The sequence below is a fragment of the Paramacrobiotus metropolitanus genome, unplaced genomic scaffold (assembly GCF_019649055.1).
Source record: "Paramacrobiotus metropolitanus isolate TYO unplaced genomic scaffold, Prichtersi_v1.0 Parri_scaffold0000001, whole genome shotgun sequence".
NCBI classification, from domain to species: Eukaryota; Metazoa; Tardigrada; class Eutardigrada; order Parachela; family Macrobiotidae; genus Paramacrobiotus; species Paramacrobiotus metropolitanus.
This window is the reverse complement of record NW_026570221.1, coordinates 1,179,309-1,193,690: the sequence shown is the minus strand read 5'-3', so window position 1 is coordinate 1,193,690 and position 14,382 is coordinate 1,179,309. Positions and strand designations below refer to the sequence as shown.

The 14,382-nt window shown below is 41.7% G+C and overlaps 2 protein-coding genes across 2 annotated transcripts; one reads left to right on the top strand and one right to left on the bottom strand.

Moving 5' to 3' along the window:
• Nucleotides 1–35: 35 nt before the first annotated feature.
• Nucleotides 36–4,673, bottom strand: LOC129588683 (V-type proton ATPase subunit H-like). Its single transcript, XM_055486988.1, has 12 exons — nt 4,409–4,673; nt 3,775–4,006; nt 3,289–3,560; nt 2,746–2,964; nt 2,373–2,470; nt 2,129–2,239; nt 1,984–2,068; nt 1,606–1,787; nt 1,231–1,356; nt 1,039–1,140; nt 550–663; nt 36–277 (listed from the first exon to the last, which is right to left on the bottom strand). Exons 1-12 carry the CDS (start codon nt 4,433–4,435, stop codon nt 214–216), a joined length of 1,632 nt encoding a protein of 543 aa, XP_055342963.1. The 5' UTR covers nt 4,436–4,673; the 3' UTR covers nt 36–213.
• Nucleotides 4,674–5,656: 983 nt separating this feature from the next.
• Nucleotides 5,657–12,812, top strand: LOC129580590 (protein phosphatase Slingshot homolog 1-like). Its single transcript, XM_055475087.1, has 5 exons — nt 5,657–6,477; nt 7,599–8,140; nt 9,702–10,140; nt 10,604–11,214; nt 11,682–12,812. The coding sequence occupies exons 1-5, from the start codon at nt 6,343–6,345 to the stop codon at nt 12,619–12,621; spliced, it is 2,667 nt and encodes an 888-aa protein (XP_055331062.1). The 5' UTR covers nt 5,657–6,342; the 3' UTR covers nt 12,622–12,812.
• Nucleotides 12,813–14,382: the final 1,570 nt, after the last annotated feature.

Here is a 14,382-nt window from a genome sequence, read left to right as displayed (position 1 = left end):
TGTGTTACGATGATATCGGCCACCGACATGGTTATAACTTCAAAGTCGGCGCAATGGAATAGTGACGAATTTTTACTAATATTAATAAGTTTCTGCATAAAGAAGCCATGATGCCTACCAACAAACCCATAACTTCCCCCCACCGTTTTTTTCGTGTTGAAGACACATATACGCATTTTACTAACAAAAATTATAACAGACAGTAAGAATTTGTTATGATTTTACGCTAACTTCTTGTTGGTTTTGATCTTTCTCCGACTTTTTGCCGAGAAATTCCCTGTAAAACAAAAATGCATGCTGCATACTTTAACAAATTGCGGCGATACCGAAACTCAGCTCAAGATTTTTCTTAAAGGCAGAACAGCACGATTAGGCTTTCGTTAAGGCACTTGTTGTAATACCATCAAAAAATAAAAGATTCGAAGAATATTGCAAAGTTATCGTGTTTCTTAATCCTTTAACCTTACATGATGTCTCGATAATATTTATGCTATTTTAATTTTATATGTGCGGGCATGCACAATACATGACTATAGTTTTATCACATACCAGTTCGTCACCATCATTTTTTGAACGGCCAGCAGGGCTTGGTAACGCACATCAGCGTCCGCATGGGAAAGAAGTGCCATTGCAGCCTCTTTTCCTCCGACTTTATCAATTATCCTAAAAGTATTATTACAATAAGTAAAATATTTAATGGTATTTCATCATTCGCAAGCAAACTTTCATAAGATGCTAGCATCTACAGAGTAAATACATTTAGTTTTACGCATTACGGTGCATTTTTTGCTGTTTTTGGTGTTTTGTAATTTAAACACCCCTTATTTCAGCGAAACAATATTCTAAGTAGGCAATTCATTTTCAACATTATGCAGTTTCCGTGAGAGAAAGAAAGTAAACTATGCACAGACTAAAAATAAACGATAAATATATTACATATAATTATTTATTTTTCTTAGACTGTGTGCGTAGTTCGATAACAAAAAATTGTTTTACAATTTCCACAAAACAATTTCACGACGTTAATCACAAACTTACGCTTTCCCCCGAGGGCTGAAGCGAACGTATTGACCAATATCGTGCACGGCCACGCTTAATACAAGCGGCTCTTTGGAGCGTTGCATGAGATATACCAGGATCCTGGAAAATCAGCGCTTGATTTATACTTACAAGTTACACACAGAGTACGAGTACATTTCGAACGAAAACTTCGCGATAGCGGCTGCTTACTTAAGCAGTTCGTAATTGGCTTCGCTAAACCGGGCAGCGTTTTCTCTCCAGAATGTTTCACTCTTATGAGCGGGACTCCATTCCAGACTGCCGCTCTTCAATTCGGCCATATATTCGTCGAAAGAACTGAAAACAATTCAGTAATCAATAATAAGTACAACAAAATCACGTACCGTTTTAACCACATGTGTACCACTCTGTACACTCATTAACTGCGATATAATGTTAATATTTATTTACATTACTTGTTGCTTATTACCTCGCACATAAAACTAACACAGTACCGGTAATTTATCAGTAAAGGTACATTTGCACACTGTATACGCATAGCTGTACTGCAACAAGCTGTACGCATTTCTTAAATACGCAAGTTACCTGATATGTTCAGCGGCTTTGTGCAGTGCCGTCACGAGATATTCCACATCTTCCAGTAAATCGGGGTCAACTAAACGGCGTTTCTCAATGTGCTCCAGAGAACGAATTATTCTGGCATGCACCATACAAATCCCCAGCTCCTTCAAGACTTCCGGGTCATCGTCGCACTTCTCTAATAAGTTCTATAGATATACGAAAATATTTCCGTATTAATCGTAAGTAAAACGTGTTTTGCTAAAAAGTCAAAATACAATACTTCACAAGATTGAAACGTCTTTCAAATTTAATTTTACATATTTTTAAGTCAGATCACATTAATTTTTGATAACGAAAAAATGTACATTGTACAAATAAGCACCTACGTATAATCCGACGTACCCGCAATATCGCCAAGGTAATACGAATGACCTTTTCCTTCTGACAATCCGTAAGAATCTTTCCCATGATTGGAACCACGTTATGGCTATCAAAACATTTGCAAGTTTTATTATGTTCATGAAACGCACACAGTTATTACGTTTACCTGAGAAATTCTTTGGCAACGTCCGCGTCGAATGTCAGACACCACAAACAGAAAATCAGTTGATACTGTAATTGACTGTTGCTGGCATTAGCGTTCAACGCATTGACGATTCTGAAAAATAATCAAAATTAAAATTTGATACTTCCATCGACGATATATTAAGCACTGTTGAGTGGGACTATTAAACATATTGGTCCACCATAGTCAGCGTTCATATGGATGACTGTTCTTAAAGATTAATTACCCCGTGATACCGTCATTTTGAAGGAAAGCCAATCGGTATTCACGGATCCGTAGCATCATTTGCAGGCAGCGAACGGTTGTTTCCTTGTACTCGTTATTCTAAAGGCAAACACCGGTTTTTTTAGTGCAAACAATTTCAACTGTCTTACGTTTTCATGATTACGGTAATTTTATTTCTTACAGTTAAAACTTCAGAAGTGTTTTTGTATTAATAATGTGCGCAGGCACTAGGGTAGGACGTCTAATCTGAACCAGTTCAAATGATATTTCCCTTTCTTGAGAGATATCGGCGTATTAGTACACCCACACTACACCGGTAGCATCCACTTTCCAGGTGATCATAATTTTATATTTTCCCAAATCTTTGAAATTACCGATGAGCGTAGAATCAGTTTAAGGAAAACCAGATAACTGGACAGATCGGGCTCCTCCATCAGGGACGCACTCCAACATGCACATTTGGCAATAATGCGGGCAGTTTGGTGCATAATGTACAAATCTGTCCGGTTAAGGAATGGGATGAACAGGCTGGCCACTGTGACGGCCTGATTTTCCGCGTAAATATTCAGTCCTCCGATGCGGGTGCGATCTTGCTGCAACAAATGTTAATAAATAATAAATAACAATTCTCACAATAATTAAGGTGCGTACGAGAATCAGCCGCATTAGCACTCGCACAATAGATTAGCGTCGCAATGTAATTTGCGGCACCACATGCTGTTGTTCAAGACACATACGAAGCGCAAGTCTATGGCACAAAAAAGTATACACCTATTGTGTATTGTGTATTAAAATAATATATTATACTCTAATCGGCAGAAGACATCAGATAACAGAAAGTGAATAACATTCTAGTCATCTTGCTATATGCCTAATTCGGTAGATATCAGCCAGTGAAATTATATTTCATGGTATACCTCAAGGGAATCATCGATAAGTGTCAGTAAATATTGGATGGTATCGTCTTTGGATATATTGTTCAGCAATTCGATAAAGCATTCAGCTACAAAAACCCCCTGATCGCGGAATATCCATCCTCGCTTTTCCGGTGAATATTTGTCGACGTTGATGATGACATCAAACTGTTCCTGTGTGATGAGTCCGCTTTGTAGATAAGCGCCCCAGTTGATTTTTCTTTCCCGGATCTCCGCTCTTTTTTGCGAAAACGCGGAAATCGGCATTTTTCCTTCTGCATAAGCAACGGAAACTCACGTTACACAGTGTTTGTACAATACATAATCATCTCGAAAGTGTAAACATTATACAACAACGTTATACATTATCTATTTTCTTGAATGACATACAAGTAGAAATTCTTAACTTGTTCCATCGTGTGCTATTAAAATCACTAAAATTAATGCAAATTTCGGCGCGCACCGTAACTGTATAATTTACGATCTGACCTTTGACGTCTTCGATGACTTCCGTGTCGGCCGCCAGGGTGGGCCGGATCCACAGCTTCTGGTTGAATTCTTGTGATATTTTCCGAACTGGTTCCAGTTTCCGGTTTTGCGTTGGCGACAGACTCCCACTTGCGACATGCGAGGGCAGCACGGAGGTACCGCGACCTGTTAATCCCGCCTTCCGTTCGGGAGACAGTGCTCGTCCCGGACTTTGCGACCGCTCCCTGATTTTCTGCAGAAATGCGCTAACCGATAAATCTTACGTACACTACAACTTACGAGTGATTTTTTATAGTGAGCCGCCAATGCGTTATGAATAAATATTGTTATCCGCAATTCGGCCGTAAATATTGTGCAACTTTAATCTACATACTAATACGGGCATACTATGTCAGGAAATGCGCGAAGTAACACTGTAACAGAGTAGAAGACTGTAAAAATTCCGGGTAATAGGATAGAGCTCACATTCGTTTACGAGTTACGATCATTTAAACATTAAAGTATTCCCAACCAGAAAATAAGCTAATCAAGAGCTGTGACTATTCTTACGAGGATTACCAGTGAATACAGTTTCTTTAATTCTTTAGTTAACTTTGAATTTGCAAATATTATCAACACGCGCTCTAGCACTTACCTTCAGCTTACCGGCAAAACTGTTCATGATACTCTACTATATCACTCTAGAAAAAGACTACCGTTCCTAATAACGGTAATAATTTATACAAATTTTAAAAATATCATACGAGAGACACTTTCAAGTTGAAAGTTTCAACATCTATTAATGGCTCTCGTGCAGCTTGAGCTGCAAACCACAACGCTAGCTACACGCGGTAGTCAACCTATATTCAGCGTAGTGGAACTTTTTAACTGCTGCTACAGCTTCTTGCCATATTATGCCGTCTCGCTCTAGCTGGTCTTCGGAGTTTTTAGTGAAAAATACCCGTCTGACTTCTTTTCCCGGAATATGGCCACAAAATATATCAACATCACCCCGGGGCATCCAATATTGGTGCCGTAAATGTAAACCTACCACTACAATACTTGTACTTACTATAAATAACAAGTACTGTACTGCTTAATGCCACTTGCCTGTCGAAAGAAATACAGTTCGATTGTTATGATCCGGGTGTCAAGCGTTTTTAGTTTTCACGGATTACTGATGCAGCGATCGTAGATCACGGTACCTGGATCGAAGCAAATCACAATTCACATTCATCAGGTTGTACTTGCTAATTAAGGTAACATATCACTAGTATACAGCAAGTGTATCGGAAAAATAAGCAATCGAAGTGAGCATCAGTGGCTAATAACTTGCAATCAGTGATGAATCCTGATCATCATACACTAACGAAAGTAACGATAGGATTTCTGAATGCGCAATAAAAACTAAAATATGCTTATACTAACAACTGCGTTTGCATGCAAACTTCTGCTGGGATTCGGAATGGAAACGCTAATGCATGCACGTATTATGCAAGGGATAATAAAGGGATATTAAAGCCTCTTCGTAACTTCGTCTGCATTTTGTAAGCAACTCGAGTCAGTGCCTTGAAGAAGTGCTAATTACTTGCAACGTATCATTACCCTTATTTGTGCAAGGGAACGATAATTTTGTCGGTTAAAAGATACCCATCTTCTGGACGTTGAACCATTTAATTTCGGTGTCAACTTTCTGCTCCTCAATAGTTAACAGTAAACTGCAAAACATAATTTTTCGGTTGCTCGGCGCGGCTGTGTCTCGCTACCTCGAGGCGGCGGTTATTACTACTACCATCGCTAAGCATTTCCGGTGTGGAGAATGGAATTCCAGCCCAAGCTATACAGTTTATGTACGAATGGAATGTCTTTCACAACTCTCAAGTCCCACATGCTTTCTTCGGGCATCTCCATTTACGTCAAGTATTTTGTCTAATCACCAATAAAGCACAACACTGGCTGGCAGCCTGGCACGACAGCAGAGAGAGTAAAGCAACATCATGCGTATAAAATGCAAATGAGAATTTAATTAGATGTTAATAACCGCAACACGCCACTTTTTTTCCTGTTATGTTTTTTCACTCCGGAAAGTTTTTTGTAAAATAGCCCGACATTTCCGCACGATTCGAATTGAAAACGGGGAAGGAAAGGGGGAAATGGTTCGGTTTTAGTGTTTTATTTTTAACCAAAAGGCGCTGTTAGTGCTACGCAGTGTGTTATCAGTGCGGATCGGAAACGTCAACATCGCCCTTGAAGTCGCCTGCATCGTCCCATGGTAAACAGATGCGCTTCCCCTCCGTCAGCACCGTCTTCGCATGCCCCGATCGATACTCCATGGCGTGATTGTTTTATCCCGGGACTACCCAGCGGATTGAGGGTGTCCTAATCCGCAGTTGACAGTTGTTGGCAGTGTGATGGTGTCTGTCGAGGTCGACGACATGTTGTTGCTTCTTCCTGTGTTTTTATGATGAGTTCTCCTGTTCCGTTTGGTGGTTACGCCAGATGACGGTGTGAGCGTCTTGTGGACGCTGTGGTCCGTGTGAGTCGACGTGGGAGTGGGGAGAATTCGCGGGATAACGCGCCAGAGGAGCCATGTCGCAGATCAGCGTGCACAGTGATTCATCGCTGGCCACGATTCACTCATCGCATCCCAATGTCGTTAGCGAGGTGGTGAAACATTTGGCCGCGGTGCTCAAGCTCCTGAGGCCGCAGGATCAACTAAAAATGGTAGGTTTTTTCCTAAATGAAATCAAGCATTTTTTGAGAACAGCGGGTTTTCGAAGTAGAGATCGAGCCAGATTTCGATAATTTTTTAATTGTTTTAGCGTTGTTTTTTTCTTCCAGTTTGTTGTGGTGGCTGATGAGCGTTGCTAGCTTTATAAAAAATGTTAATGAAATATCAAGGCATGATTTTGAAGGTTGGCAGTTTTCTTTAAAGCCTCGAAAATGCCATTTGCTAGTCGTTGAAAGTCTTTCTTAGCAGGAGACAGTTATTCAGAAAATTTCCTATTTTTCGGAATTTTTTATTCGTGCAGTATTATAACGTGGGTTGTGGAGAAATTCGAAGCCCAAAGATATTTAACAGAAGGAGGTTGTTGACCGGATGTGTCTTGTTTGGGAATTGCATTAGTATTCCTATGGCATCGCGTCACACGTGCTCGAGAGCTTTTTTCGTAGATTGACCCATTTTTTTCATGACGAATCACCTGGCTGAATAGTATATTTATAATTTTATCCACTGGAAAAAGCTTGACTTTAATAGATTTTTGAAAGTAAGTCAGGATCATCTTCATAGGCCAGCTGGTATTAGAACGGGAAGAAAAAGGGTTGTATAAGTTTATGGGAGCTCTTGGTTAATTTTCAGTTACTCCAACTTTTTTCCTGTAATTCCGTGTTACAAAATTTTTGTTATGGGTATCCTACTTGTATTTATTCTGCTGATTTTTATTGATACTGTTTTATTCATTGTAGCGTTTAAGCGCTGAAAATATTGCCGTTTTACTTGTAAAAAAAGTGCTGTTTACGTGCTGTTTCGTTGTGTTTATTAGTTTTCTGGTCCTTTACCGTTTACGTATGTTTTGTTTGAACATTCAGCAGTATTTTATTTTGTATCGCTGTCAAAGATACCTGACTATCTACACTACAGTGTAGGATCGCTTCGTAAACTGTACACATTAATATTGCATCGATTTACATATTCGGATGCAAAGCGGCAGTCGATTATATTGTACCACTCTTGACAATTAAACGGAGACTGCCTTTTTACAAACGGGGCTGCAGTAAAATGCAGGTCAACTAAATTATTGATTAAATTTCATCGATTTGTATGAAATCTTTTGCTGTTGTAGGTGGTCCGTCTGGAGTCACTGTTAACCTGGGATGACCACATCCGCTACCTGGCCGTCATCTCCACCAAGGATCCCCGGCTATCCGTCTCATTAACAGACCTGACCCAACTGGAGTCTTTCCCGGAGGAGTTCTGCATCCTGGGCATCGACGTGCCCATCACCCCCACCAATCCCCTCCTGCACACCCCTTCCCCCGCCCTCCAGCCCGCCGCGGTCTCCACCTCCGCTCCCGGTTCCCCACAGAAGGCCCAGCGCTCGCACTCCACCGTGTCGCCGGACCAGCACCAGGGGATTGGGTCGCGCATCGCGTCCCGCACCCGCAAGTTCCTTACCCTGCCAAAACAGAAGAGCCAGACCAAACAGCACACCCAGCAGCCCAGTCCGACATCCCCGCGGATGGCCAAACGGCCCAGCATCTCCTCCAGTGTGGTGATTAAGCTGGATGATTTGAAAACGGACGGGGAAAAAGAGGACGTGAAGATCTGCGTGGGTTTGGCATTGCCTATCACGGCGGATATGAAGATCACGCTGGATGGAGACGGGTAAGATCCTTGGACGCTTCGAAATGTTTATTCACTTTCTATACATATTTTATACGTACGTTACTTTCTTATACAAACTATGGAATTCAAAATTTTGTTACCAGCCAGATGTTTTGTTTTTCGGTGCTCCTTGATTACGAAATAGTATTTCAGTTCAGCTTTTCTAAAAACGTGAGGAAATTGCCATAAGAATTTCATATCTTTGTATTAATCATACTTGTATATGAAATTGTTCCGTCCCTTTTTTATGCAGGTACTAATATTTTGCATATATTTTTGTTTTTATTTGGTTCCCTTTTAAACAAATTGTATTCAGACCGGAAAGTTTTTTCGCCAGCCTGCAGATGTTCTTTTGTTCGGTACCACTTAAATAACGGAAGAATATTTAAGTATAATTTTTTCTCGTTAAAACGTGGGAAATTTGCCAGATATTGTCGACGGACATCGAGGTTTCCGCTAATAATCTTTTGTTTGAACAGTTTTTTACCGAATGTTGTGGGATATGTGTACGGTTTGAGTGGTTTATGCTGACGTGAAGGGAACTGTTTGTTAAGGTTTCATTTTACGCAGACGGGGCGTTATGTAAGGGAGCCGTAAATCGTATTACTTACTTTAGTCAACGGATTTCATATGTATGACAAAAGCAGCCAGTGCGTATTCGTTTCCTTTTGGGATTACTCTCGTCGGAAGTAAGCACTTGTTTTTGTGGCTCGATCGATATGCATCGATTAGTTCCGCTGTGATTGGTTTTGATCAAATCATTAAAGGGAAGTTGTGGTAAGCAGAAAGAGTAATCAGAAAAAAGATCTTTTGAACGAGTTCGTTAATGCAAAAACCAGATTTACGCGTAGCAAACTTGCCCGCATGAACACTCATAGTTTGAAACTTTATTTTTGGAGTACAGTGATCTTGCGAATTAATTAATTGTAGGTCTCGTTCTGCAGGCGATGTATAAAATAAAGCACAAAAACTGCCAACGAGTTCGCACTACAAAGTAATAATTCGTATAGTGAGTGCACCGTCCGTTTACTTCAGGAAAATTTTTATAATTTGATTCCAAACTGCCATTTATGACGGCATTTTCAATAAATATGAGTTACTGAATATGAGTTACTGCAGTTTGTTTAGGGCTTTACGTCAAAAGTGCGGTTGCGCTGTCATCTGCGTGCACGAGCGGACAATGTGCGTTATACCCATAAATGGAAGAAATATCGGTTATTTGTCTACGTGTGACAGACCATTGACATTAGCATTCTTTCGCGCTCTACCGCTTTTTAAACCGATTGTATTCGAATGCGCATTTACAACGCGGAAATGCGCAATATCATCCCGGTTGACATGCGGCACACGTTTCGATCAGTTTTGCATAATATCGGGTCCTTCCGTACGTAGAAGTAGAAGTATACATAACCACTGACCAACCAGCCTTAGTTTTTCATTTGCTGCATAGCTAATAGCTTAACCTTGGAATTAAAAAAAGTCGCTCAGACCGGCTGTACATTCTGGAAGCCAGCATGTTGTTCGAACTGCTTTCCGACAGTGTTTCCTGGTACGTTTGCAGGGGCTTCCGGATTGATAACCGGTTGTACCACCACATCTTCAAGCCGGTGAGCGTCCAGGCCATGTGGTCGGTCCTGCAGACCCTGCTGAAAGCCAGCGAAAATGCCAAACGCTTCGTGCAGTCCGCACACCGTCTACTACATACGTGTTCCTCCACTATCTCCCTCTCCACGACCACCACCACCACCCCGGGCTCCTCCACGACGACACTGACGCAGCAGGAGACCAGTTCCATGGTCAGTCTGGAGCAGATGACCGCCGCGGCCACCCACAGCTGGGTGGATCATTATGCGCGAAAAATTGATTCGCAGTCCCTGTGGGTGAAAGAATGGCATCTGATCTTCGATGATATTGTCAGTCTGACCACGGAGGGACATGGTGGGGGTGGGGAGAAGACGCGGAGGCCCTTGAGCCCCCATATGTCGCGACACCGGCAGCAGGTGATATAAGCTTTGTAATTTAGGAAACCTAATTAATAAAAATTGAAAAATAATTATTTAAGAAGTAATTGTGTTAAAAACAAAACATATGTTAATTTAATAAGTGGTATTTTCTGGGTTAACAGCATAGGATGCCGATTAATAAAAGGATTTTGAAAAATGTTTTTCTGTGCCTTCCTGGAGTTGAATACAATATTCTGGACCAGCTGCTATTTGCTTTACTGCTTTTATTTTTGATTGAATATTTTGAAAAATTGTTTTGTTTTTTCGTTGTTAGTTTGGTTGGTGCTTACCGGACCTACACATTCTTCGGGATTATTATATTTACAGTTTCGCTTTTTACTGTTGTATTCTGTGGCAAAATGCATTTGTGATTAATGATGCGCTACTTTTCTTCGCTTTGGTGCTGAAGAAACCGTTGAATCGAATTATAGTGAATAAATTTTGTGATTGTTCCTTGAAGGTATACACACCAACTGAGATGAAAATCCGCCAGCACCTCCGTGATGTAATGTTGACACTGGATCTGGAGCAAGTCAACAGTAAAGAAATCCGACAGCGCGTCGAATCCACCTTGAAAATGGACCTTTCGGCGTACAAATCCTTCATTGACCATGAAATTCTTGTGATTCTGGGCCAGATGGATTCTGCGTCGGAGATCTTTGACCACCTGTACCTTGGTACGGAATGGAATGCGGGAAATCTGGAGGAACTCCGGAAGAAAGGCATCGAGCTGGTCCTCAACGTCACGACGGAAATCAACAACTTCTTCCCGAACCTCTTTCATTACCAGAACATCCGGGTGAACGATACGGAGGAGGAGGATATGCTGCAGCACTGGGAGCGGGCGTTCCGGTACATTGCGGATGCGAAGAAGGAGGGGAAGAAGGTGCTGGTGCACTGTAAGATGGGTGTTAGTCGGTCGGCATCCGTAGTGATTGCTTATGCTATGAAAGCCAACGATTGGGATCTGGAGAAGGCCATGCAGTTTGTCAAGGAGAGGCGGAGCTGCGTGCAACCTAATCCGGGATTTATGAAACAGTTGGAGGTATATCAAGGCATACTGGAAGCGAGGTATGGTTCTTGTTAAAACTGTATGGTACTGACGGGCCATGATACAAGTAGAAAAAGCAGTAAGATAAATTGTTTTATTTTCTTGTTTTATTTTCTCTGAAATTTTCTAATCCTTGGATGCCGGATATGGGTACATGTTTTCGATTGACATTCCTTTTCCCGTTATAAAAATAATTATGGAAAAATTTAAAAATGAAGTACTGTATATTGTGTACTCGTAAGTCGCAACTGCACTGTGTCGGTCTGGGCATAATTGCAGTGTTAAAGCGGCTATTGTTACGAAAATGCCATTACACTACGCTAGCACGATGCATCCAGTAGGTGTCGATATATTCAGTCATTATTCAACACAACATATCACAACATCCTTATTTATTGTAAAAGTTGACGTATTATTTAGTCATTAGTGTTACTACCGATTTTTAAAGCAGTTATTCATTTGATGACATTGTTTGTCTTCTTTGCAGCAAGCATCGCAGTAGTTGGCAGTCGGTATCCACAACCGGATCCACACTGTCGCTCAACGACACCCGCTCCCCCAACAAATTCTCCGCGTCCGAACTGGATGACCTGGACCTGTCCAACCTGCGACGGACCTCCTCGGAATTCTTCTCGGCCCCCAACCTTGCCCCCGCGGTCCCGCAGCGCTCCGAATCCCTCAAGTTGCCCTCCCGTCCTGCCACGTTCTATCTTGCCGGTGATACGGATTCCTCGAGCTCCAAGGCCGCCAAAGCCAAACGGGAAAAGCGGGAGAGCAAGTGGGAGGCCATTGAGGAGAACGTCTCCAAGGAGGAACCCGAGGACGCCTTCGGGATGTTCCGCATCGTCCTGGAACCCTCCCGGGGTGCGGATTCCTCGCAGCGGTCCAGTGACAAGCCGGCCGATCGCAGTGGGAGTTTCTCCTACACGAAGCAACGATCCGAGAACCTGGAGATTACCCGCCGAGTCACGTCGGTGCAGAAACTACGGAAGACGACGTCCGACATACCCGGAGCGGGCCTGTTTGATCCCGGTTGTACGAAGCATCGTGGTGATATATTGACCGAGCGGAATTTTGTGGGGGACGGCGGAAAGAAGCCGGATGGCTCGAAAGCGGCGTCCAGTGGGACGCGCGCCATTACGGAGCATCTGCGACAGGCCGCCAGCAGTTTCGCCTCCACCACCATCCCCAAAGCGAAATCCCGGCAGATTTTCGGCAGTCTGCAGATGGAGGGGAGTGGCAGTGGCGTGCCGCCTGTGAAGGAGAATAAGTATTACAGTGCACACCGGCGACCCGCCTCCATCCACGTATCGTCCTATTTAAAGCCCAAAGATCCTGTACAGACCTTGGTGAAATATTTTGACGAGCTGAATGTCGGCTCGCCGCCGCATGCGGCTAATCCCGCGCCCCAAGCTGCCCAGGTGTAATATGAACAACCCGAACTTTGATGGGGTAAACGACACACGTGTTTATATCGATTCTGCGTTCGTTTTTTTTCTAGTGAAATGGTTTTTCTGATTCTTGGTTTACATTTTAAAATGAATTTTATAATCGCATTTATTCTGGTTTTACTGACGTTGTCAATAAAGAGTGAACATACGAGTCTTTTGGCTTTCTGTTTCACTGATTTTCGTTTAGGTTCCTCATGTTGAGCCACTACGTAAATTGAAAATTTTAGCATAGTACGATAGCCTGGGATCCATAAGACTTTGATAAGATTGCTAGCATGTGTACGAACTGCGAAATATCAAATTTCAAACAAGATCTTTGCTGCCAAACGAAAATTTTAAGTCATGAGTACCTTTGTGTTCCCAATTACAATAGAGCGAAATAAAATAGGAGTAAATTAAAATTCAAACATAGCTCCTGATTTAGTTTTCCGCCTTATTGAACTCTGATCCATTTAGCTGCTGCCATTATTATTTCGTTAGCGGAATTTGAACACCGTAAGCGCTTAGCGAACACAAAAGTTTAGGCTTATCAGTATGAGTAACGGCGTTTCTCATAGTTTGGTGTAAACAAGTTAAACATATATTTCATGTGTTGCCCTTATCGGCATGTAATATGCCGGAGCTTTGTAGATTGTATTGTTTGCGTAACTATTCTCGCGTATATAACAGCATGGACGAAGGTAATGTGTTATCGCAGGTACGACAGTCGCGTTATTATCGGTGAGTCAGCCTTTTGTAAACTTATCCGATTTCGATTCTCTCCATCCAGTCAAATGTGTAAAGCATATTGCATAAAATCGAGGGTGTCCATAAATTGTCGTTTAAGCATAACCATTTCGCCGGCGTAACCCAGAGAGTTCCAAGAAATTAAGGCGGTGTTGTGCAGATCTTCTAGTGATACGTAAAATTTTTCCAGCAGTCAAAGGATCTCCTTGACCGGTAAGTGAATAATGGTGTCATCTTTTTGTATTTACAAGCTATAGTAGCAATTTTATACGATTATTTTTAATACTATTCGACAATGACTTAAACGAGCAAAACGCCGTTTAATAATCATATAAGCCGGCCATTGAGTTTACGTACTTTTCTCGTCACCGGTCGGTCAGCATATTTTAATTCACTAATTCATCCTTTTTATTCACGTAGATCCCAATTGTGATATTTTTTGTATGTACAGATTTTTTTGTAAAATCTTTGTGTTCGGTATCGCAGTGTGTGATTGCGTTGTCTTGACTTATTTCAATCACATAAATATCTATATATGACACGTATATTAAAGCAATCTACGTTATGCAGAAATGGCGCTGACGTGTACGGATATCTGCAAATTTATCCTTGCCTTATTTTTACCTCCACTGGGAGTGCTGGCGGAGAAGGGATGCGGAAAAGATCTCCTTATTAACATATTGCTAACGATCTTTGGTTTCATTCCCGGCATCATCCACGCTTGTTACATTATCCTAAAGTACTGATCGTCTTGTGATTGAAGAATTGTATTGGGCGTATCCTGTGCAGTTTGTACGCAAACTCTGACTTTAATCATGCTGTTAATTATGTCTGCAGCACTATTTAGTAGGTTAAAATGCTAAATTAGCGGTAACATTAATGGCAATTTTTAGCGCGAAAGCAAGTTAATAAAACGGAAACAACGTCGTTCTCCTACAGTGTAGTGACATGTATGTATACTTCTACCTACCCCATCAATATTAAAAATATGAATCATAGTAATATCGGTAC

Bases quoted from the DNA above. Each gene is read 5' to 3' on its own strand.
- LOC129580590 (XM_055475087.1), top strand. From the start codon at position 6,343: ATGTCGCAGATCAGCGTGCACAGTGATTCATCGCTGGCCACGATTCAC. The intron at 6,478-7,598 runs GTAGGTTTTTTC...TTGCTGTTGTAG, and splicing joins CGCAGGATCAACTAAAAATG to GTGGTCCGTCTGGAGTCACT. The intron at 11,215-11,681 runs GTATGGTTCTTG...TCTTCTTTGCAG, and splicing joins CAAGGCATACTGGAAGCGAG to CAAGCATCGCAGTAGTTGGC.
- LOC129588683 (XM_055486988.1), bottom strand. From the start codon at position 4,435: ATGAACAGTTTTGCCGGTAAGCTGAAG. The intron at 3,561-3,774 runs GTCAGATCGTAA...TTGCTTATGCAG, and splicing joins AGTCATCGAAGACGTCAAAG to AAGGAAAAATGCCGATTTCC. The intron at 1,788-1,983 runs GTACGTCGGATT...GTATATCTATAG, and splicing joins TTACCTTGGCGATATTGCGG to AACTTATTAGAGAAGTGCGA.